The sequence below is a fragment of the Chiloscyllium plagiosum genome, chromosome 12 (assembly GCF_004010195.1).
Source record: "Chiloscyllium plagiosum isolate BGI_BamShark_2017 chromosome 12, ASM401019v2, whole genome shotgun sequence".
NCBI lineage: Eukaryota > Metazoa > Chordata > Chondrichthyes > Orectolobiformes > Hemiscylliidae > Chiloscyllium > Chiloscyllium plagiosum.
The window spans coordinates 46,218,216-46,243,604 of NC_057721.1; the positions used below are offsets into that span (position 1 = coordinate 46,218,216).

General features: G+C 40.5%; 1 protein-coding gene across 1 annotated transcript in view; it reads left to right on the forward strand.

Moving 5' to 3' along the window:
- Positions 1 to 25,389, forward strand: part of wars2 (tryptophanyl tRNA synthetase 2, mitochondrial) — a 74,238-nt gene that overhangs the window by 46,498 nt on the left and 2,351 nt on the right. Inside the window, exons 2-5 of the mRNA XM_043700960.1 lie at positions 11,366 to 11,617; positions 18,217 to 18,297; positions 22,967 to 23,052; positions 24,632 to 24,750. Coding sequence (XP_043556895.1) covers positions 11,366 to 11,617; positions 18,217 to 18,297; positions 22,967 to 23,052; positions 24,632 to 24,750 — 538 coding nt within the window. The remainder of the gene's footprint in view (positions 1 to 11,365; positions 11,618 to 18,216; positions 18,298 to 22,966; positions 23,053 to 24,631; positions 24,751 to 25,389) is intronic.

Below are 25,389 nucleotides of genomic sequence, written 5' to 3' on the forward strand. Positions count from 1 at the left end.
AGAGTGAACCTTGCTGGCCCATTCCCACCTGAGGATCCTCCTTAACATCAGTCCCAAAAGAGTGCAGCCACAGCTTTTTCTGAACATCTTTAGAGGATGAAGAACGTCTTGATGTTCATCTTAATGGCTTCCCACCTGAATCCTGGAAATTCAAAGAGAGTTTGTAGTGTGCTCCAACCTTTGAAAGCCCTTTTGAGTTCCTCAATGTTTTCTGGAGTCAGAAGATTTCTGTTCAATTTCCAGGACCACTGCCATCCCTCTGATCTTCCTGTAGGTAACAGTCAACCAACAGGGACTCTGATCAGAGAAGAACATTGGGTTGATGTTGGTGAATGTAACTAAATATAAGGGTCATAAATAGGAAGTCTGTGTAATAGACTTAGATCCATCTGGCTTCACCTAGGTGCATCTGGACTGCATTTGCCAGGGTGCTGAAGACACCACAAGGCTTAGCACCTTTTGTCAATCCATAAGGAGTCTGGACATGGTGTGTAGTCTGCTGTCATTCCTGCTGGATCGTCCCAGAATCAAGCTAATTGCTGAAAGATGTCTAGCTGCTTTGAGCTGAACTATACACATTAATGAACTGGAGTGGAGAGTTTTTAAACAAAACGTTAGCTGCAAGGAGGTACTCACCCACCACTCCCACGGTGAAGTTGCATTCCCACAACAGAATACCGAGGCCGGAGGAACATGACTCAATTTCTCCTGAACAGATCCGTGGCCGATGAGATCACCAGTGTGACCACAGTCTGTAGGAGCTGAGGGGATCCCATACATCCCTGCAGAAACAGCAGATTGATGTTAACCTTGGTCCGGTAACCCAAAGTTGAAGCACACTGTGTAGTTGTTCTAATGCTATGTAGAATAGGAATCGTTTGCATTAACATACACAGGTTTTTGTTGCTTACCATTGCCTTTTGTCTTTTACAGTTTTAATCCTTGGGTCCTCTCCTGTATCCCCGTAGTGATCACAAATTATCTCACTTGCTATGAGTGAAGGAAATTGTCCTGATTTGTTTTTTGTCTAAAAGCAGCACTCCTCGTCATTCATATTAGCAGGGAGTGGCCTCTGGTTGCCCGTGGGGGAGGTGGTTTTGTCCTTTTCTGACCTCCTCCTCTTTCAGGGACTTCATCACCAACTGCATTTTCCAAAGTTGTCCCTCTGCTTGAGGAGTGTGAAGGCTCAGCTGTTTGCTGCTTCAATTGTTTCCTTCCTTTGCTACCCTCCCACCCCTTACTCTCCAAGTTCTTCTTTGACACCTCCTACTTGGTGGGAGGACAGTAGCAGGACTCCTAGTCACACTGGTCCTCTGCCCTTATCCCATTCCACCCCCTTTTGTTACAATAGCCACCTTTATCCCTACAATTCTCTGAGATTGCTGTTTTGCTCCATTTCTGACCTCAGGCAATGTTGTTCTAAATTGTGACTCTTAATTGATAATTCAGAAGATATTTTATAAGCAAACCAACTACCTTGTATCTCTTGTAAACCAATGGAAACATCCAGCAAAAGGCAACTGGAAAACAACATCCTGACTAATGTAAGCATCACATCAGCAACATGAATCGGTTTTATTGGTTGCATCGTTGTGGTTTATTGTGTCAACTGCTCAAACTCTAAACTCTGGTATTCCCTCCCTAATCCTCTCTGCATGACAAGCTCTCCTTCAAGATGCTTCTGAAAGCCTACCTTTTTTTAACCAAGCTATTGATCATCTCCCCCATTATCCTCCCATTATCATAGGTCACTATGGTACTGCCACTGCTCCCAGAATTGTTACAAAAATTAAAGATGACAAAATATTTTAAAATGTTGCCTATTCAACCTAATTTCCAAATCCATTTGATAGAAAGCAAGATTAGCATGATTTACTATAAGTAATTAGGCATTCACTCCAGGTAAACAGTTATAAAAAATCAGCATGTAATACGACAAATTAAAATTCTGATCCTGTTTAAACACATATATGCTTGCATGCAAGCAAAAGTAGGTTATGGATGTAGGAAAACTGGGAAGGCAGTTCAATGGTTCCTATTCACATGTTGCTGAGATGATTCTTATTTTTACGCTAGTCAGAATATTGCTTTTCAGTCATCTTTCTCTGGAAATTTACCAATTAAATGTCACAACTTAAAACAACTGATAAAGGAAAGAAACTGGTTTTCTTCAAGTTTAGAGTGGGTTTTAACTGCAGAGAAGTGAGAGAGCTCCTCAGTTGTTGGTAATCAGATAATTTCTCTCTGTATCTTGTTACCTGTCCCAAGCTGTTTAGTTGCCTGAGGACCAATCACAGGATTGTTGACCTGAGAAAAGGCTTTTTGCCATCGATAAGTGGCCTCTAGTCGTGGACCAATCCACTTTTGTGATGCCATCTAGCTGCACCAGTACACAGCCTATTAGTTCCTGTTCATCTACCACTCAAACTTCAATTACAACTTGTTCAAACAGTTGTTTACACAATACTTGCCATATATATCAACTTAATAGATTTTTGCAGCAATCCTTTAAATCATTCGTTTTAAAGCAGTTCTTTCTCATTTCAGTCCACAACTTTAAAAAGCACAAAATGAAAGACATGGCCTTTAAATTATTTGACCCTGTTTGATAATGCTCCTATGAAACATCTTGATATGTTTTACAAGATTAAAGGTTGACTATACGTGCAAGTTGTTTTGATCAGCAGGGGTCACTTTGATGTCATGACTTTTAGAATGAGAAATGCAGAAACTATATTCCCAAGAGCATTGTTTCAAAATGCTTGGTAATTTCACTGCACTTCTCTTGTCACTTAGTAGAAACATAGCTTTAACTTCTGTCACCCTCTTGCATTTTAAGACAGAATAAACAGTGCACTTATAAAAGTGAATATTGAAATTAAATGTGTAGGTCAAGCAGTGAATTACATAATTGATTTTCAACTTTATGCATAAGAAATTTATTTTACTGCTAAATTTATACCTCCCCCAAACTAAACACACTCTCACTCCATGGCAAAATGCTGCTGCTTAAGCAGACCACCTCTGCTTTTGTACCTGTATTGTCAGTGAATGCAAGAGTAAAGTGTTAATCAGTCAGTTGGGTGTTTTAACCTTTCGTTCTTGGATGTGAAGATGTACCTCATCTCAACTTGGTACCTCTCCAGTGACTTAGTGAAGACCAGTGTCTCACCCTGGAGGGAACTGAGACCATAGTTTTTGTCTCAGCACGGGAGAGCACTAGGCATTAGATGGGCAATATTTTATTCTAGAGCTGAAAATGTGTTGCTGGAAAAGCGCAGCAGGTCAGTCAGCATCCAAGGAGCAGGAGAATCGATGTTTCGGGCATGAGCCCTTCTTCAGGAAGAAGGGCTCATGCCCGAAACATCGATTCTCCTGCTCCTTGGATGCTGACTGACCTGCTGCGCTTTTCCAGCAACACATTTTCAGCTCTGATCTCCAGCATCTGCAGTCCTCACTTTCTCCTAGAATATTTTACTCTACCAGTCATAACAACAAGTTTTCTTCTGTGGTTTACATTTTCCAGTCATGTTACTGTAAGAAAAAGGCACATTGAAAAATTGCAGAAGTCAGTGTATTTGTCACATCAAGTTTAAACATTTTTATTAATCCAGTGTTGAGCAAATTCTGTTACATTAAGGAAGTAGTTCGACTATTGGATTTTTTTTATTGAAAGCTGGCATTGAAACTGTGGTGTACAGTCAAATTTCTTCATTAATTCAGTGATGGATTGGCAAATGGTTGTTTGTGGAGGTATATTATTAAAGTTTGAACTTTACTGACTACAGGAAACCACTTTGGGGGCCAGTGAGATGCCTTGTTGTAAGAAGAGAATTGTGGTAGAGTTTGTTATAATTATATTTGACTGTATCTGAAACAAAAGGAACTGTGTTTCAGTTATATGCTGAACAAACTTTCTTCAGCCCTGGTTCAGCATTTGCCCTTTACTGTTTTAACACTGGCCTCTTTTTGTATGCCTCTTCCCTCTGCTTCCTGATTGGTGTATAGCAGGCTTATCCAACCATAGTGGGGGAGGCATATTTCAATTTTTCTCTTATTTGGAATCCAGAGAGAACATTTCAGAAAGATAAAGTTTTGTACTACGGTAAACATTGTCTTCTGAAAATAAAATTCCAAAGTAATAAATCAAAAATGCAATTAAATTAATAACAAATACATTTGGTCATTAATCAGTGCCAAGCAGCAGAGCTGTCTAGTAAACCTTTTTTTTGCCTTTTCAGTTGAGAAATAAAACGAAACAGACTAAGCCCTGAGTCCTGATCACCAGCTGGGGATGGGACTGGGGCCAAGCTAAGTTGTTGGGTTTAACCTCTGGTGGTGCACGCTCCAGCCTGGTGTTGGCAGATTTTGTATCCTAGTGGGGTTCAGGAGCAGGTTGCCTGAAAAGCTGTATAGTCCTCTTCTACCAGCTGATACTTCTTTGGCAGGGAGCATGAGAAGGGGTAGTCTGTATGTGTACGTAAGTGCATCTGGCTCCCAGACTGATTTACGCTCTAACTTCCACTCACTCGTACTCACATGCAGACATTCACACACAACACAATCACTCACTCATACACTCCCTCTCCCTTCCTTCCTTTCTTTCTCTCTCTCTCTCACACATAAAATCACCACCTCTCACACAGAAATAATCCCTTTCCACAGAAGCTTATACATACATATACAAACATTATCACTCACTTTTTCTCAAGCACACAATCGAATATACACGGTCACACTCTCTCATACATGAAATCACTACTAACACACAGACACACACGCACGTATACAAAGTAGACAATCACACAGAATCACTCTTTCTCATGAGCACATAATCCCTCTGTCATTCAAGCTCTCAGCCTCAACTTGCCTTTGCAGGCACAATTAGTCTAGTTCAGTTATTGGTTTGGATATTGATGGTGTGGAATTCAATGGTGGTCATGCCATTGATGTCAAGAGGAGATGGTTAAATTCACAGTAGTTTTGGCACAGCTGTTGCTTGGAATTTATGTGGAGAAAATAATTTTCCTTAATGTTCTCCAAGTCTTACTGCAAAGGAGTTATGAACAGTGCTGAACATTGCATAACTATCAGTAAATATGATGGAGGAAAGGGGCTTCTTGTCAAATGCCTTTAGGAAATAAAAGTATAATATTTCTACAGGCTCCCCTTTACCTACAACCTATGTTCCTCCATCAAAGAATGATGATAAATTGGTCAAAGGTGACTTCCCTAGATTCACTGGATCTGATTCTTGAGTAATTTCACTTTTCTGCTAGCTTAAAATAACCTTAAGGTATGACAGGATAGCTTGCTGTGTGAAATGACCATTTTTTGGCAACACAAGAGGTTCAGCTGAAGACATTGATGGGAGGGTGGAAGCAGAGTAGAAGGGCACGAATGATATGTGATCTGATAATTTCTGGAACAGACATGTGTTTGCCACTCTGGGATATTACGTTGTCCCTCCCAATGTCACAGAGTAGATGCAAGTCATTCTCTTGGGAGAGGGTGAAGAGCCAGAGGTTGTGGTCCAAATTGGAACCAACAGAATAAGTTTTTAAAAAAAAGGATGAGGCCCCAAATGTAGAATATAGGGAACAATGAAGAAACTCAAAATACCTTTAAAGCTCACGTTTACTCCCAATGCCACGCACAAGTATGTTTAGAAATAGGAAGGCAGAGTAAACAAACATGTGGCTGGAAGAAATGGTGCAAGAGGGAGTGTTTTTAGTTTCTGAGACATTGGAAGCAGCTGTATGACAGGTGGGAGGCTTTTGCCCGAAACGTCAATTTTACTGCTCCTCGGATGCTACCTGAACTGCTGTGCTCTTCCAGCACCACTAATCCAAAATCTGGTTTCCAGCATCTGCAGTCATTGTTTTTACCTATGACAGGTGGGGCCTATAGAAGGAGGACGGGTTGCACCTTAGCAGAAATGAGACTCGCATCATTACCAGGAAATTTTCTAGTGCTGTTAAGGGAGTAGAAATCTGAGAGGGAATTCTAATGAAATAAAAACAAAGCTGGTTGTGATAGGTGGAAAATCTGTAAATTAAAATGTAAAGCAACAGAAACAAGTCCACAAATCAACCAGGACCAAAATTACAGAGTAGTGTTAAAAAGGCAAAAATAAAAGCAATATCTCTTAATACAACAAGGTAGGTGAATTGGTGACTGCTAGTAGAAGTAATAGGGTATGATTTATTGTCATTGTGGAAATGTGGTTACTTTGTGACCAAGACTGGGGGCTAAATATTAAAGGATGCCCAATACTTATGGGGGGGATTGAGTTATAGAGTCATTCAGCATGGAAACAGACCCTTCCATCCAACTCAGCCATGCCTACCGGGTTTCCCAAATGAAACTAAACCCATTTACCTGCATTTGGCCCATATCCCTCTAAACCTTTCCTATTCATGTACCTGTCCAACTGTCTTCACTATCTTTCACAGTCATTCCATATATGCACCACCGTCCTTCCCCTCTCACCTTAAACCTATGTTCTCTAGTATATAAGAACAAAAGGATAGTTAAGGAAAAAGTGGAACCTATCAGATATGAAGAAGGGAACATCTGTGAAGATGCAGAGGATATTTTGTCTCTGTATACACAAAGGAAAGGGATTATATGGATATCGTAATTGAAGAGGGCCATTGTGAAAGATTGGACAGGATAATCATAATGAGAGAGGAAGTATTAGAAGAATTGGAATCCTTGAAAGCAGGTAAGTTACCAGGGGTGGGTGGATTGTTCCCTCTGATGTTGAATGTGGTCAGAGATAAAATAGCAGACGTTCTGAGGATTACTTTCCAACCTTCACTAGATACAGATGAGATGCCAGAGACTGTAGGAATGCAAATGTGTTTAAAAAGGGTGCAAAGAAATGGCAAACAATTAGATTTTTTAAAAAAACTTTGGATACTGGAAACCTACAACAAAATCAGAAATTGCGAGAAAAACTCAGCAGGCCTACCAGCATTTGTAGAGAGAAAGCAGAGTTAACATTCCAGGACCATTGAATCTTCTTCAAACAGGCTTTCAACAATGGTCACTCGACCCAAAACATTAACTCTGCCTTCTCTCCACAGATGCTGCCAGACCTGCAGAGGTTTTATAACAAGTTTGGATTTTGTATCCAAACATTTTTTGGCCAGTTAGTCTTACTTCAGTGATGGGCAAATTATTAAAATCAATCCTGAGAGATTGAATAAACTGTCACTTAGAAAGGTATGGAGTAATCAGTAGTAGTCAGCATGGCTTTGTTAAGGGAAGATCATGCCTTACAAACTTGATTTGTATTTGTTGGGAAAGTGACAAGGAGGATCGATAAGTGTAGTGCAGTAGATGTTGTCTACATGGATCAGGTATAGTTACATAATAATTACATAGTAAGGCATTTGACAAGTCCAAAAAATAAAAGCCCAGGGTAATGTGTTGAATTGGATCCGAAGTTGGCTTTGTAACAGGAAACAGAGGGTAATGTTTAATGGCTGCCCTTGTGAATGGCAAGCTGTTCCACAGGGATCCCTGCTGATTGTTTTTGACATTAACTATTTGGACTTGAACCTTGGGGGTACAATTGGGAAATTTGCAAATAACACAAAAATTCACCATGTAGAGAGTAGCTGCAAGGGGTTGCAGGAGTGGGCAGGAAAGTGGCAGATGGAGTTCAACTCTGATAAATATGAGGTAATGCATTTAGGGAGGTCAAACAGTGAAAGGAAGTATACCATAAACTGGGATATACTGAGAAGGGTAAGAGATCTTGGTGTACGAGTGCACAGTTCCCTAAAGCAGCAGTACAGGTAGGTACGGTTGTAAAGAAGGAATATGGAATGCTCTCCTTCATTGGCAGCAGAATAGACTACAAAAGCAGTGATGTAATGATGAAACTATAAACAACATTGATGAGGCCACAACTGGAGTATTGTGTGCAGTTTCAGTCATCACATTACAGGAAGGAAGTAATTGCTCTGGAGAGAGTTCAGAGATGATTCACTAGAATGTTGCCAGGGCTGGACAATTGTAGCCACAAGGACAGACTGGAGAGGTTGGGGTTATTTTCCTTAGATGAGAGAAAGCTGAAAGTGATGTAATTGAGGCGTACAAAATTGTACAAGGTGGAGATAGAGTAGACAGGTGGCACCGGTTTCCCTTGTCAGAGAGTTCAAAAACCAGGGGTCATAGATTCAAACTACGTGGCAGAACGATTAGAGGGGACAAGAAGAAAAACATTTTTTTTGCAGAGGGTCTGGAATTCACCTCCTGAATTAGTAGTGGAGGCAGACATCCTAAATTCTTTTTAAAAGGTATGTGGATGCGCACTTTAAGTACTGTAAGCTATCGGGCTATGGGCTGTGTGCAGGAGGATGGAATGAGAAAAGGCATCTGGGAGTATTTGTGATAGCATAGACAAGATGGGCCAAATGGCTCCCTTCTGTGCTATACTGTTTCTATGGCTCTATAGTTGTGCACTTTTGTAACAGATTCAATTATATTGCTTGTTAAAGAACGGGTACCCTAGTCAGTATATATTCTGCAATCATGAACAGACTATTTAGACATTATTATGTGCTACTTGTGGGAATTGGTGTGCAGATATTGACTGTCATGTTTCCTTGATTGCAACAATGTAATTGGGTAGGAATATTTGAGGGTAACACACTTTGGGTACTCATGAAAAGCATTCTATAAATGCGAGTGGTCACTTTGAAATTTTAATACCCAAATTTTGCTGTATTCAGGGAAAAATAACCTTTCATTTTTCACGTCCAAGACATTTTCAGCAGAGATTTCACATTTTTAGATGTTTAATCCAGTGTCCCTCTCTACAGGATGTCTGTGGTGAGGAGAAGTAGCGGTGAAACAATCAGATTAAAGAGTCCTGAAAATAGCGGTACTGATATACTTGACTGGTTTTAGGATGCACAACCAAAGCTATTAGTATAATTCTAATAGCATGAGTGACCTACAAACTGCCATGAAACAGGAAATAAAATATCAATAACTTTAATGTTACTATAGTTTTTTAAGTTAGTCTTAAGTTAACGACACCCGGCAATAGCTGCATCAGTGAGGTGGACCCAGAACAGACTCTTGGTGGTAGCAGAGTCAAGTTTGGGCCAGTGTGGACCTGGTGGAGTTAGTAGCGGCTGTATTGGCAATGCCCAACAAGGACTAATAGTGACAGCAGCATCGGTGAAGGCAAGATGGTGCTGGAGAGTGGTGATTCTATTCCAGCGACAAGGGAACTCTTGGCTGGCCACTCCAGGCCCATGACTGAGCACTTGACAAGAAGAACTGTAAAATTGAACTTTATTTCATTTTTTTCTGCCTTTATATTCTCTGTTTTGGTTTTATTTTCTGTGTTTTAAGATGATGCTGGAGAGTGACAACACTATGCAACATTTATCACTATATTTTGTACCAAATACACATGGCAATAAATAAGTCAAATCTTCTGCATGCAAAGAGCTCAGTTAGCTTACTTTTGTCTTGTTGTGATTCTGGAATGCCAAAAACACATTGGTGAGCCCCATTATTAGTTATTTGGTGTGAGGTGGAAAGGCTGCACAGTGTTACAATTAATATTACAGGAATTTTATTGCACTGGAACACTGGAATACTTAATTTGATTCAAATTTTTAAAATATACCATATAAAACAAGAAGCAAGTGGCTGTGACAGGTGTAAATCTTAATGTTCCTGCCCCATTTCATTTCCCTCAGACATCAGACCATCATTCAGTAATTAGCCTTCGCCAGGATGTAGAATCGCTGCAGCTATTCAATTTAATGAAATGCAAAATGATTTTATATTTATCTTGTGACTTGTTGATCTGAAGGCTAATCACTAAAATCTAGAAAGGGAAACTTATGTACTTTGGAATGAGAAATTTCACATTTTGCTCTTTGACTCATGTGACACTCAGATCTTACCAACTAAACTGCCTTAAAATTTTAATAAATGCATTCCCTGATGATAACTAGAATTCCAGATGTGCTTTTTCTCAAGACAATCTAAATTATATTTATAAATGGTCCCATTTCGATGAGGTGTGGAAAAGCCTTAACATTTTACACGGTTCTGTTAAAGTACCATGGAATTAGTGTCCCACTGCACCCCTTCCCCGCCTCATGTTTATAAGTATTCACAACAAGCATTGCACTGAGAAATCCCAACAGTGACAGCCAAGCTTCAAATCAAAACTTCGGCCCCCTCCCTGCAGCAAATATTTCCAAATGGTGAGTTGAGCTAATCACACAAATTTCTCCCTCCTTCATCTTAATCAAGATTATTTTTTTAAAAAGGATTCTTTTGAGAGCCAATCCATACTTTCAGCTTTTGAGACATGCAGTTTGATCTGGAATGGGACTATACATGTCAATTTCCAAATGCCTGTTCTATTTTTATTATATTAAACCTCAGAATTCCAGGAGTAAGTTGCACATTCAGGCAAGTTTTTGTCATCGCCTATACGTCTTGGGGAATGAGGAACTTTTGACCCTATACTATTCGACAGATCTTTTATTTTGGCATTGGTACAAGGCATGGAATTGTTTCTTCTTGAATGCAGAGTTCTGGATTTAAAACTAAAACCTACAGCCCATGAAATTTGGGATCTGCGCATTTAAATTAGCTAACTGAAGTAACTCCACAGAGGCCGGTATCCCGTCACCAAGTCACCCTTGACTTACACGTGCAAAGTACTTGACTCTGGTCTGGCTTCCTCAGAGCCAGCTCTCAGAGTGAACAGAACCTCCTTTTTTTAATTGTATTAAACAATATACAGTTTACAAAACAATTAACATTAACGGCTGTAACACTCGTATTTATTTCTGTCAGCCAGAGCTTCCTGATTGGGGCTGTTAACCCGGTCCAATTAGGGAACCCATATTCTATGAGGTCTACCTGGCTGATCTTGTTACAATCACAACACTAACCTCTGGTAATATAATTGAACCTGGGCCCCCAAACCAACATTGCAGCTCCTCATGGTACTCTTTGATCCTAACTGGGGAATAGGTAGTCAGTGAGGGCTAGACTGGACTTGGATGACATGGATGTACCTTGTAGTTAACCTGAAAATGCTCCAACACTCACGCATGAAAAATGGTCAAGCTGGTGACTTCTGAAAGGTAGCTGTGAAACTATTTTCCAGTGTGACTTAATGCTTTTGGATGGAGGAAGGGTGAATTGTGAAAATAAATGTGTGATGTAAAAATTACCAATGTGTGGATTACTGTACAAGTTTGTTCACTGTGCTGATATAATCCAACCAATCTGGGGCTAATCGGTATACAACTGACTGTTTAGTAACTTGTACATTATAAAGGAACATAATATTTACTTTTCGATGCAGGTCGCTAACCGAGTCTTCTCTGGAATCCAGCCGACTGGGGTCCCTCACCTAGGAAACTATCTTGGAGCAATAGAGAGCTGGGTGAAGCTGCAGGATGAATACAGCTCCATTCTATACAGTATTGTGGACCTGCACTCCATCACTGTTCCTCAAGACTCTGGCAAACTCAGGCAAAACATTCTCGAAATGACAGCCAGTCTCCTGGCATGTGGTATTAACCCTGAGCAATCAGTCCTATTTCAACAATCCAAGGTCAGTTCCAACTAACTTTCTAAATCCTTTTATTTCCCACTCCCCCTTAACTTTGGCAGAACTGTGGACCTCCTGAAGATTATTGAACATTTTGCATTCCACATGTACAAATAACATATTCATCCAAAGAAAATACTTGACTTAACTGCGCTGTAAGATCCAAACAAACTTTGCAGCACTGAACCAGCTTTTTGCAGTTGGACACACAGGTGGTTGTTACAATGTGTCTTGAATTGTGAAAGTAACTTCATGCCATTAATTGGATGCTTTTGTAAGGATTGCCACAAAGTTTGTGGCTGATTCTTTCTTTTTCTGCTTCAGAACATTTTATTGCTTAAATCTGTTTTCTTCGACTTCTGAAACGTGCTCACTCTGGTTTGATTGAGGCTTTATGCTGTGAATTTGGATCCTCAGCTTTCTCGTAAGGGATCGTTTCAAAGTATTGAAATAGTATTTATTACATTACAAAACTTTGGGAGCTTTTATGGTAAAGGTGAATTGTACTTTTTTTCCTATCTGGTTCATGTTATGAGTTTTGGTTCATTCTTGTGTTATTCAGAAAATTCACTCACTGTATATTATTTTAGTAGAGAACCACAGTTCTCCTCTTCTGAAAATATTGGACTCGACCATCTGAAATATATACTGTATTGGTTTCTGAAACAATTTTTTTTATTATATACCTCTTAAACATTTCTGCTGAGCTCTGCTGCTTATTTTCCTGATTAATCATTGATGTAGTCTGGCCATTTCTGGCAAAGCCAGCAATTATTGCCCATCCTTAATTGTCCTTGAAAATGTGATAGTGAGCCTCCTTTTGAATACCCTCCTGTTATTCCTGTTGTGAAAGGACACCACAGAACTGTTAAGGAAGGAGTTCCAAGATTTTGACCCAATGGTAGTGAAGAAATGGGAATATATTTCCAAGTCAGAGAGATTTGATTTGGAGTTTGAGTTTCCATTTGTCGACTGTTCTTCATTTTTTAATTGGTAAAGGTTACAGGTTTTAGGAGATTCTTGCAGAGAAGCCTTAATGAGTTGTTGTGGTGCATAGTGTAGAGGGCATACATTGTTGCCATAGTGTACTAGTAATGGAAGGCAATGAATGTGGTGAATTGGGTGTCAAACAAACAGGGGACTGCTCTGCTGTGGACAGTGTCAAGCTCCTTGTGCATTATTTCAGCTGCATTCAGAAGGACAAGTGGAAAGGGCTCTGTCACACTCCTGATTTGTACGTTGTAGATGTTGAATGAGCTTTAGGGAGGTAGAATGTGAGTCACTTGTTACAAAATATCCAGTCACATACTGATGCAGTAAGATTTCTGGTCAATGGTGATCATCTCCCAGAATGATGGTGGTAATACCTTTGAATGCCAAGGGAAGATGGTTAGAATACCCCTACTTGGAGGTAATCCTTACCTCCTTACATCATGCTTATGGCATGAATGTTATTTGCTACTTGTGAGGCCAAGTATGAATATTGAGTGTGTGGTGCTGGAAAAGTACAGCAGGTCAGGCAGCATCCGAGGAGCAGGAGAATCGACGTTTTGGGCTTAAGCCCTTCATCAGGAGTGAAGTTTGTGGGTCAGGGCTGAGAGATAAATGTGAGGGGTATGGGGCTGGGGGGAGGTAGCTGGGACAGCAGTAGGTGGATGAAGGTGAGGGAGAAGGTGATAGGTCAGAAGGGGCAGTGATGGACCGGTCCGGAGGGGGGTGCCGAGTTGGAGGCTTGGGACTGGGACAATGTTGGGGGAGGTGAAATGAGGAAGCTGTTGAAATCCACATTTATCCTGTGTGGTTGCAGGGTCCCAAGGCGGAATATGAGGCGTTCCTCCTCCAGGCGTCAGGTGGTAACAGTTTGGCGGTGGAGGAGGCCTAGGATTTGCATGTCCTGGATGGAATGGGAGGGGTAATTGAAGTGTTCAGCCACAGGGTGGGTGTGGGTGTCCCAGAGATGTTCTCTAAAGCGATCTGCAAGAAGGTGTCCTGGCTTCCCGATGTAGAGGAGACCACACCGGGTGCAACGGATGCAGTAGATGACATTGGGAGAGGTACAGGTGAATTTCAGACGGATGTGGAAGGATCCTTTGGGGCGCTGGATAGAGGTGAGGGGAGTGGTGTGGGTGCAGGTTTTGCACTTCCTGCGGGGGTGGTAGGGAAAGGTGCCATGCTCTCTACGGAATGCAGATAGGGGTGGGGAGGGGAATATATCCCTGGTGGTAGTGTTCTGTTTGGAGTTGGCGGAAGTGGTGGAGGATGATGCGTTGTATGCGGCGGTTGTTGGGTTGGAAGGTGAGGACAGGGGAGGTTCTGTCCTTGTTGTGTTGGGAGGGGTGGAGTTCAAGGATGGTGGTGTGTGAAGTAGAGGTGATGCGCTGGACTGCATTGTCAACCATGTGTAAGAAGGAGGCCATCTGGGACTTTCTAAGGTGGAATTGATAATCCTGGAAACAGATGCAGCAGAAACTAAGGAATTGGGAATAAGGGATGGCATTTTTACAGGTTACCTCCTGTAATCTAGACTACACCTCCTCCCACCCTACCTCCTGTAACTAGACCACACCTCCTCTCACCCTACCTCCAGGTTATTGGTGAGTATGTGCCACTTGGTGACACTGTTGATGATCTCTTGCATCACTTTGACAAGAGAAATGTAAAGTTGAGAGTAGAATTACAGGGCAGTAATTGGCTAGTTTGGATCTGTCCTACTTGTTTGTGATCAGGATAATTTTCCACTTTATTGGTTAGATGGCAGTGTTGTAACTGTACTGGAACAGCATGACTAGAGGCATTTAGGAACCGGTGTCATCAGTACTAGAGCTGCAACTTAATTAGTGCCTGTAGCCTTCATTAATTGTACCAATTGAGGTTAAGTACATACAGTCTGAGAACAGTGTTTGGGTGGTTATGTGAGCACACACAAAGAGACACTTAGCTTCACAAGAGTAGAGTGGTGTCAGGAGATGTATACCGATGATATTTCATTCTGTGAATAAATGTTTACCAAGTGAAGACTGGCTTTGTTTTCTTTTCTTTTACTGACTGACTATTCAGAGTATAACAGCCTCTGCTGTATATGTTGCATGTAGCCATTTTTAAAATGTTGAAGTGAGTCAAACTGATAGAAAATTAACTTCTGTGATTTTGGATCTCAGGAGGCCAATGTGCGTTATCCGTCCTGCTGAAGATAGTTGCAAACACTTCAGCCTTGACTCTTGAACTCATATGCTGGATTTGGATGTCATGGAGTGTCCAACTAATTGTTTAATTATCCACCAACATTCATGTCTAGGTTTGACAAGACTCCAAAACTTTGGTTTTGTTTATTGGTCACAAGATTTCTTAGCTCTGCCCTTAGCCTTTTCCTTGTACTGTTTACCATATCCATATTCCTACATGGTAACTTCATCAGGTTGGCATTTCATTGTCATAATGCCTGGCACTGCTTCTGCTGTTCCAAACTCCTAATTAAACCAGGGCTGGTCCCTTGGTTATTGCTAATGATAGAGTGAGGGATCTGTCAAACCACAAGGTTTTTAACTGTGGCGCCTCACAGTTCTGTTGCTGCTAATTGCCCGCAGTCCCTCATGAATGTCCAGTTTTAAGCTGCTAGACCAGTTCTGATTCTCTCATTTAACACTGTGTTAGTTTATACAAATGATGGAGGGGTGGCCTTCACATTGTAATGGAACTTTGTCTCCACATGTGTTATACAGTTGTCTCTGACACTAATGCCATCATGGACGGAGGTAGATTATGATGATGGGGTTGAGTAAGTTTCTCCCTTGTGTTAGTTCTCTCAAGCCGATATGTTACCAGGTATCTCCTTCAAGAGTCAGCCTTAAGTAGTGCTGCTTAGTCACTTATGGTTACTGAATAAGAAATCCCTTATTCAAAGGGCAGCAGTGCGTTTTGATGGTTAGCACTGTCAGGCAGTAGTGCTAAGGACCCAGGTTCGATTCCAGCCTTGGGTGACTGTCTGTGTGGAGTTTGCACATTCTCCCCATGTCTGCGTGGGTTTCCTCCGGATGCTCTGCTTTCCTCCCACAGTCCAAAGATGTGCAGGTTAGGCGAATTGCCCATTCTAAATTGCCCATAATGTTAGGTGCATTAGTCAGAGGGGAACGGGTCTGGGTGGGTTACTCGTTGAAGGTCAGTGTGGACTTCTGGGGCAAATGGCCAGTTTCCACACTGTAAGGAATCTAAATCTAATCTAAACGACTGTCTATGTGAACTTTGCACATCTCCCTCTGTCTCCATGGTTTTTCACCAGGTGCTCTGGTTTCCTCCCACAGTCCAAAGATGTGCAGGATGGGTGAATTGGCCAAGCTAAATTTCCCTGTGGTGTCCAGGGATATGTTGGTCATGTGGATTGGCCATGATAAATGTGGGGCTACAGGGATAGGGTGGGGGTTGGGGCTGGTTGGGATGCACTTCAGAAGGGTTGGTGCAGATATGATGGGCTGAATGGCCTCTGCACTGTACTGATTCTGTGAAAATATGCTCTAGCTGAAACAACCCTGCTACTTGCCTCCTGCTCATGGTATGCTTACTTAGCAACAGAATCTAACTCCTATTTGATTTGAGGGTTAATTTATATCATTAGCATGGGGGAGCAGGATCCAGGATTTTATTAAAAGATTTAGATGGGGGTAAAAACTGAGGAGGTAGATGATTTAGAATTTTCCAGATGGATTTCAAGAGGAGAATACCTTAGAGTCATAATTGTTGTTGCCTTTTGCACAATGTTAGATAGCTGTGTAAAAACTGACTCAGAAGCCTGGTGGTTGTTCAATGAAGACTGGCAGCTATTCTGAGTAGGTGGAAGAAATGCCGTTTTCACCTCTCAGAGCTAAGGCTACAAAGGCAACCAGTTGATCTGTTAGTCATATGGATTGCACAGAAGTTGCTGATATTAAACACTCCTTCCAAAAAAAATAGCATTTCTATCAAAGTGAAGTGGATACTACATGTAAAGTCTGTGAAATCAAAGTTGCAGTACTGTTCTAGTAAATGTAGAGTCTGCAGGATGATGTACACAAGTTGCTTCAATTACCAAGAACTTGACAGGTGGAATGCAATATGGCAAATTGTTAAGTTATCCATTTGTGTAGGAGAAAATTAAATTGCAGAATATTTTTGATTAGTGATGGAATCAAGAAATGTTTGCATTCCGAGTGGCTTGTGTGTCCTTGTATGTACGTGAATCTTAAAAACTTTGGTCTGATTCGTCCATGCCGACCAAATATTCTAAATTAATCCAGTTCCATTTGCCAGCAGTTGGCCCATTTCCCTCTAAATCCATCTGATTCATATACTGTATCCATCCAGATACCTTTTAAGTCCAGTAATTGTACCAGCCTCCTCCACTTCCTATGGCAGCTCATTCCATACACACCACCCGCTGTATGACGAAGTTGCTCCTTAAGTCCCTTTTAAATCTTTCCTCTCACACCTTAAACCTATGCCTTCTAGTTTTGGATTCCCTCATGCCAGGGAAAAGACCTTATCTATTTACCCTATCCATGCCCCTCATGATTTTCTAAACCCCTATAAGGTCACCTTTCAGCCTCTGAGGTTCCAGGGAAAACAGCCTCAACCCATTCTTCCTCTCCCTATAGCTCAAACCCGTCAGTCCTGGCAACATCCTTTTAAATCTTTTATGAGCCATTTCAGGTTTTACAACATCCTTCCTTTAGCAGGGAGATCAGAACAGAATGCAATATTCCAAAAGGGGCTTATCCAATGTCCTGTACAGCCACAAGATGACCTCCCAACTCCTATACTCAATGCACTGACCAATAAAAGCAAGCATATCATATACCTTCTTCACAATCTTGTCTACCTGTAATTGTAATTAGAGTTAAAAAAAATTATCGTAGGATTACATTTTTTCAGGATACTGGTGAGGCCACACCTGGAATGCATTATTTTCTCTTGGTCATCTTATAACATATTATATTACAGGGAGTGCAACAGAGATTCACGAACTGATTCCTGGGATGAGGGCTTGTCCTAACAGCAGAAATTAAGTACATGAGGTCTGTGTTTACCTAACATTTAGAAGATTAAAAGGTGATCTAATCGAAACACACAAACTTCTTAAAGAGTGATACGGAAGCGATGCCCCCAAACTGTTTACGAGAGCTGGAGAATCACGACCATGGTTTCAGAATAAGGGGTGGCCATTTAGGACTAAGAAAACAAGAAATCTCTTCACTCAAGTGATTGTGAGTCTTCTGAATTCTCTCCCTCCACTGTTGAAAGTGTTCAAGACACGAGTCGATAGATTTGGAAAACCAAGGGAATCGAGGATCATCAGACTAGATTGTTGAATGTAAAATTAAAAAAGGCTAACCTTGGTCTTATTTGAACATTGAACAGCCTTGAAAGGCCAAGCCAAATGATCTAATTATGTTATTATTATTTATTATAAACATACAATTTAATTGAAATGCCATCAGGCAGACTTCGCTGTCTCTGTAACCAGTCTGTAACAGCAGTATGTGAATAATGTCTCTTCATAAAAGATTCAAATGACCTAATATCTGGTAGCCTCCTAATCCATCAACCTGATTACATATATTACTCTCTTACAGGTCTCTGAACACACAGAATTAGCTTGGATTCTGAGTTGTCTGACGAGTATGCCAAGGTTACGTCATTTACCTCAATGGAAGGTATTCTCTTCTTTGTTGAATAAGTAAAGTCTGTATGAACTCTTTATTCCAAAGCTGCTGTTTTTCTGAGGTGGTATTGGTAAGGTTGTTGGAAAATCTCAAGTGCAACTGGAATGGGCATCAACTGTTGGCCTTCCTAATGGCACTCCTATCCAAAGAACAAAAAGCATACAGATTGTAGCTGCAAATGTCTTTCCTGTGTAGATTAAAGAGTTTGAAAATAATTTAAATATTTCACACTTAGTAACTCATAATCAAAAGCTTAACAATCAGCAAATGTTTAACAAGTGGGATTCATACTATAATTACAGGACAGATGTTTCTGTACAGTCACTTGGTGGCACAAAACTTTGTTACACCTCACTAGGGTAGGCCCTGGAACTCAAGCCTCACCATTCCCAGTAACAGTACTCCGAATTCCCCAATTTATGTGGCTTTTCATCCCAGGTTGACAGAAGCACAGACCAGCACAGCCGATCAGGCAGCATCTGAGGAGCAGGAGAGTTGACATTTTGAGCCTAAGCTCTTCATCAGGAATCATCAGCTCTTCCTGATGAAGAGCTTATGTTTGAAACATCGACTCTCCTGTTCCTCGAATGCTGCCTGACCAACTATGTTTTTCCAACACCACACGTTTTTTACTCTGATCTCCAGCGTCTGTAGTCTTCACTTTCTCCTAGAAGTATGGACCAGGCTTCTTTACTTAACAAGGATGACTATTTATTACAAATGCTGAGGAACCTCGACTATCCAGCATTCGATTATCCGAATATCGAATTATCCGGCAAAATCGCAAGGACCCGATGCTTGGCTAAACTGTTATCCGGCATTCGATTATCTGGAATTCGATTAACTGAATGAAATACTCCCCGCCCATGTCCTTCGGATAATTGAGGTTCCTCTGTAAATGGATTCTAACTGCAGGCCAACAATTATGAGTCATCAGTGTACAATTTTACTAATTAAGATTCTAACCCTGTTAAAAACTCCCATCTACATGTACATGCAGACAGACAAAGATGAGGAAAAGATCATGTGTTTATTGATCGAGGGAAAGACTGGAATGGCAGTTCTCAATGGTCCCTGTTCACAGCATTTGCTGAGATGAGCCTTGATCAGAATGCTACTTCCTGATCTTCCTTCTCCAGGTAGTTTTACTTGTTTGCAGGAGGCACCAGGTGACTAGGTCTCACTTTCAAGGTCTAGGACTTGGACTTGGCCTTATCAATTAAAAGCCACAGCCTACAGTAACTGAAATGGGCAAATAGATTGACTATCTTCAGGCTTTTTTTTATTGCAGGGCACAGACAACTCCTTGTCCTCCAGAGGTCCAATAATTTCTGCCAAAGCATTCACACCTCAAAGCTACCCGGAAACCAAGCTCATGATTATTGGCAGGCATAAGGGTTTTGTCATTGGTCTGTGGACTGGTAACCAGTGATCAGTCAGTGACTTGTTGCTGACAAAAGCTTCATTCTAACACACCCCTTGGCTCCATCTTATCTGTGAACTAATCTTAACATAGCTGCTTGTTCAAGCAGTAATTGAACAATATTTACATTGAGTGTTGGTTACTTGCTTTTAAAAAGTGCAACAATCCTTGGTTTTTGAAATGGTTCTATTCCCATTTCAGTCCACAATCAAAAGTTCAGGAAAATAAAAAGATACGATGTCAAGGAAAAGATTTTTTTTTAGATATTAAAAGCATTGAGGAGTATGTAGAGAAAGGAGAGAATGATGATGAGTCATATTGAACAACGAAGCAGACTCAAAACGGCAAATGGTCTTCTGTTGCTTCTGTGTTTCCAAAGCATTTCATGTTGCATTCTTCAAAACAAATACAGAATGCTAAATTTCAACCAAGCTCATCTATTTTATATCAGTGGGGGAGAAAATGGTGCTGAGTGGTTGGCAAATCGTCTCTGATTGCCCAACAGGTTGCCATGGAGAAAGTAATGGTGAACTTTGCTCTCACAGCTAATTCACAAAATGGGCAAAGCTTCAAGGTGTATGATTTTATGTCATTGATTTGGATGCAGTAGAAAAATAGGTTAAAACAATGACTTCAGATGCTGGAAACCAGATTCTGAATTAGAGTAGTGCTGGAAAAGCACAGCAGTCAGATGGTGCCTGAACTGCTGTGCTTTTCCAGCACCACTCTAATCCAGAATGAAGGAGAAAAATGTTTGGTAGCTGTGTTGATAAAATGCCACCATGATTGGAAAGAAAGTAACAAAAACAGAAATTGCAGGAAAAGCTCAGCAAGGCTGAGTTAACGTTTCTGGTCCAGTGACCCTTCTTCAGACCTTTCTGAGGAAGGGTCACCAGACTCGAAACGTTAACTCTGATTTCTCTTCACAGATGCTGCCAGACCTGCTGAACATTTCCAGCAACTTCTGTGCTTGTTTCTGATTTACAGCATCTGCTATTCATTCAGTTTTTGAGGTAAAAAAGTAGTTTGTGAAGAGATAATATTAAGTCTCCAAGAAGATATAGAAATGTTAAGTGAGTTGGCGCAAATGTGGCAGCTGGAATACAATGTAGAAAAATATGAACTTGTCCACTTTACCAGAAAGAATAGAAAAGCAACATGTTATTTAAATGGAAAGTGATTGTAGAATTCTGAGCTAACGAGAGATCTGGTTGTCCTGGTATATGAAATACAAAATTAGAAGGTAAGAACAGCAGAAGATTAGGAATGCAACTGGAAGATTGTCATTATATTCCAAGGGAATTGGAATTGAAGAATACTAATTTTACTAAAATTGAACAGGGTGTTGATGAGACAACAGCTGGAATGCTCCAAGCAGTTTTGGTGTCCATATTTGGGAAGGGATAGAAATGCCTTCACTCATCCATTACTTGGGATAATGGGTGTTATTTTATGAGAGAATTATGGAGAATCGGGATTTATCCATAGCATTTGAAAAAGTAAGAAGTGATTCTAATGGGACAAGAATTCTTTGGAACACTTAATAAAGTAGATGCTGAGAGAATGATCCCATTATGGGAAACACTAGAACTAGAGGATGTAGTTTAACATTAACAAATCTTGCAGTTACATCTGAGATTAGGAGAATTTTGTTTTTCAAAGGGTCTGCAGCCTTTGTAACTCTCCCAGAGTCATTGAGTATTTTTAAGTCTGTGAGAGACACTTGACTAACAATAATATCAAAGATAATTGGGGTAAGAGGTATAGCAAGCAGGAATGTGGAGTTTGAGGCCATAATCTTATATAATCTTATGGAAAGGTAGAGCTGGTTCAACAGGTTAATTGGCTTTCTACTGCTTCCAATTGATATGTTTGTGTGTTCGTAATCTGAAATCAGTTATATTATGAATTTGATTGATAAGCTTAAAAGTAATCAGTTAAGCTTGTCGTGTGGCTCATTTAAGCTTCCTATGAGTGGCAAACAATCATACACATGGACTTATTTTCACATTCTCAGCAATCAAAAGGAATATGTTCAAACCTTGCACTTCTTTGAATTTATTTTGGGCTTTCAAGAAGCTTATTTTTCTTGCTGTAGTACAGGAAAAAAGTTATCGAGATAAAAACAATGACTGCAGATGCTGGAAACCAGATTCTGGATTAGTGGTGCTGGAAGAGCACAGCAGTAGAGGCAGCATCCAAGGAGCTTCGAAATCGACATTTCAGGCAAAAGTCCTTCATCAGGAATAAAGGCAGTGAGCCTGGAGCGTTCATCAGGAATAAAGGCAGTGAGCTGGAGCGTGGAGAGATAAGCTAGAGAAGCTATGCCTGGAGCGTGGAGAGATAAGCTAGAGGAGGCATAGCTTCTCTAGCTTATCTCTCCACGCTCCAGCTCACTGCCTTTATTCCTGATGAAGGGCTTTTGCCCGAAACGTCGATTTCAAAGCTCCTTGGATGCTGCCTGAACTGCTGTGCTCTTCCAGCACCACTACTCCAGGAAAAAAGTTAAACAGATCCTGAATTGCTGTAATTTATTTTCATCCCTTAGCTCTACAAAGGTTAAACTTGAGTTAATACAGTGTACAATATACAGTTAATCTTAAGGTATCGGCTTGGTTATGTGGTAAAACATACACCCCAGACTCCTAAAGTCCTGAGCCTATTCTCAGACTTCATAGTTTAAGTCAATACTACTTTGTAGCAGTGAGAATGCCTTGCTGTCTGGTGTGAGATTCCTCAGATGAAATGTTAAACTAAGGTTCTGATTGCCTATTCAAGTGAATGTAAAAGATCCCTCAGCACTATTTGGAGAGAAATAGTGAATTTAGCTTGTGTCCTACCCACCACTGCTCCCTCAACTAAAACAGATGTCCCTGCTAGTTACAAGACCTTGCAGTGCAACACTCAGTGTTTCCCCGGGTAACCATAACTAGTCATCAAAAGTAGTTAATTGAATATAAGGCATTTAGGATATACTGAGGCTGAAAAGAATGCTCCCAAATTATTCTTGCTTTCTTCTTGCCCATAATAGTGAACTATTAGGCATTGCATTTGCTTTTTATTAGAAGAGTAAAGGGTTGCTTTCAAACATCCCTGTATGCAAGACTCTAATTGTCTGAACAAAATCTGCTTTGAGAGTCCAACCATAATAAAACAACTATTAGAAACAACCCAATTTACATTAAAAAGAAATTCCTGAATCCTTGAAAAGATTAGTTATTTTATGATATTTTGCAGATGAAAAGCTCTGGTCAGAAGGAAGAGGGCAGTTTGGGACTGTTCACTTACCCAGTTCTGCAGTCCGCAGATATTCTGTTATACAAGTAAGAGATACTTTAACTAGCATACAAATAATTGTAAATAGATATGGGGATTTACTAGTCAAACTCTTCATGAACACCTGTGTGTAAATTTCTATATCTCTGGCCATTTTTCTTTACTCTAATGATGCAACAATGTACAGGAATCAACATTCAACAAGCTTGTTAAATACTTGGATATTCTTCGGGCTCTTGACTTGCTCTACTGAAATTCAGAAATGTGTTCCACGTTCAATCTAGTTGCTTCCTTTTATCAGTTATAACATGTATTCTAATCTGGCCAAGCACATTTAACTAGCTTTGATTGCATTGCTTAGACTGTCTTTTTTGCTAGTACTGATTTATCTGATGTTCTAGATTTGGGTGGTCTGTTTATCAACTTTGGACAGTGATTTAGTTCTTCCAGTTTAAGCATCTGTCATTAGCTGTAAGTACGTCTGTGTGCTGACTAAATCCATTAGTTTCCCAAGGTCAAGTATGATTTTGACAAATATTACAGCTTCCTATCTCTGAATAATTAAAAGACAGGAAACACTAGCTTTTGTATAGCATCTTTTTGTAAGCACAGGATGTCCCAAAACAATTTCCAGTCAATGAAGTACTTTGGAACTAGGGTCACTGTTGTGATGTGGAGAGTTCAACATGCAATTTATAGATACCAGACATGGACAAGCAGCAAAGTGATAATGATCAGACCATCTCATTCTGTGATTAAGGGATAAGCATTGACCAGGACACTGGGATGAACCCCCTGCTGCTCAGCAAAATAGTGCCATGGGATCTGTGGCATTCCCTTGAGCTTAGTAGTCTGCAATGTTGGTTCTAACAAGACAGTGTCTCATTTATACTTCCTAAATTGAATTCCAATTAACCTGCCCAGGTGAGACCTCTGTGTATCTGCATACTGAGAGATTCTTCCTCAAAGCTAGGCAATTAAATGTTGAGGGAAGTTAGACAGCAATGTCTCTGGTCTGCAAATATTTCAGTTAATTTAATATAGCTTTAAAAACGTAGACTCGGGGACCTAGGGAAAATCAATGGGCATTTCATAAACCAGATTTCCTTCCACATTGAAATTGCAATTAATTTGGTGTCAAGTTGACCTGGTGTGAGACCACTTTCAGCAGAAATTTGGGACAAGTTAATAATCAAAATTATTCTGGAATTTTATCCTGTTGATATACTCCACCATGGCATGAGTGATCTTGGGGGCTGTTTGCAGGAGTAAAATTAGACTTCTGCCTGGAGGGGTCATGAAGTCAGCAGAGGATGTGCACTGCCAGGCAGAAGCTACCGGTGAGAGCTTCAACCAGTTCGAAGTGCAGATCATATTTCAATGTCTCCGGTGACCTTTAGGTATAAAGTGACCACCCCCCTGAAGCTCGTCATTGATTGGGGGTGCAAGAATTCTGAAGGAGCCTGATTTCCAATTAAGAGACTTCTCTACAGAGATGCTGTGTGACAGGCAGGCATTGTGTATCATAGAATGACCAAATTGCTTGCTATTAGACCTCTCCTTGAAATGTTACCTGTATTGTTCTTTAGGAAAGATCTCAATAAGATTCTTCTTATATCCGATAAGGTCAACCCATGTACCTGTTGGAGAGGATCAGATACAACATCTGGAGTTGACACAGGATGTCGCCCGAATTTTCAACAACCATTATGGCCATCTCTTTCCTATACCAAAAGCTATTCTAAGTGAGTACACCAGCAACTGGTCATGTTATTACAGTTTATTTTGTTTAATGCATGCCTAAAGTGTTTCACAGGATTATTCAGACGGCAAAGTGGAAAAAAGAACTAAAAGAGATTATTTTTTAAAAATGGATTTTGAGAAGTAATTAATTGATATAAAGGTTGCTAGACAGAAAGTTTCAGAAGGAGAGTTTGTGCATAATGGCTGGAGATTTTAGTAATGAATGCTGAACATAGTGGAAGAAATGCTGAAGATAGCAGAGATGGCATTTCAAAATGAGAGCAAAGTCAGTGAGCAGCAACATAAGTCATTGAAAGAGATGGCAAATAATGTTGGACTTTGTGCAGGATAAGATAAGGTCAGCACTGCAAAAAGCAAACTTTAAGGTTATGAAGGTTTTGAGAGCAATTGGATTGAAGAAGAGATGTAAATGACCATGCTAAAAATGTTGAGGGAATCTATATTAATGACAGGCCAGATGTGACACTGTAGTTTTTGTTCAGGGTAGTACAAGCCACTGAAATTTCACACTGATTCAGTTCAAGAAAGCAATCAGGAAGAGGGAGAAAATCAAAGCCCGGGACTCGAAGTTACTGATGGGAAGTGAAGAGAATTGGTTCTATCAGGTCAGTGTTGAAGTG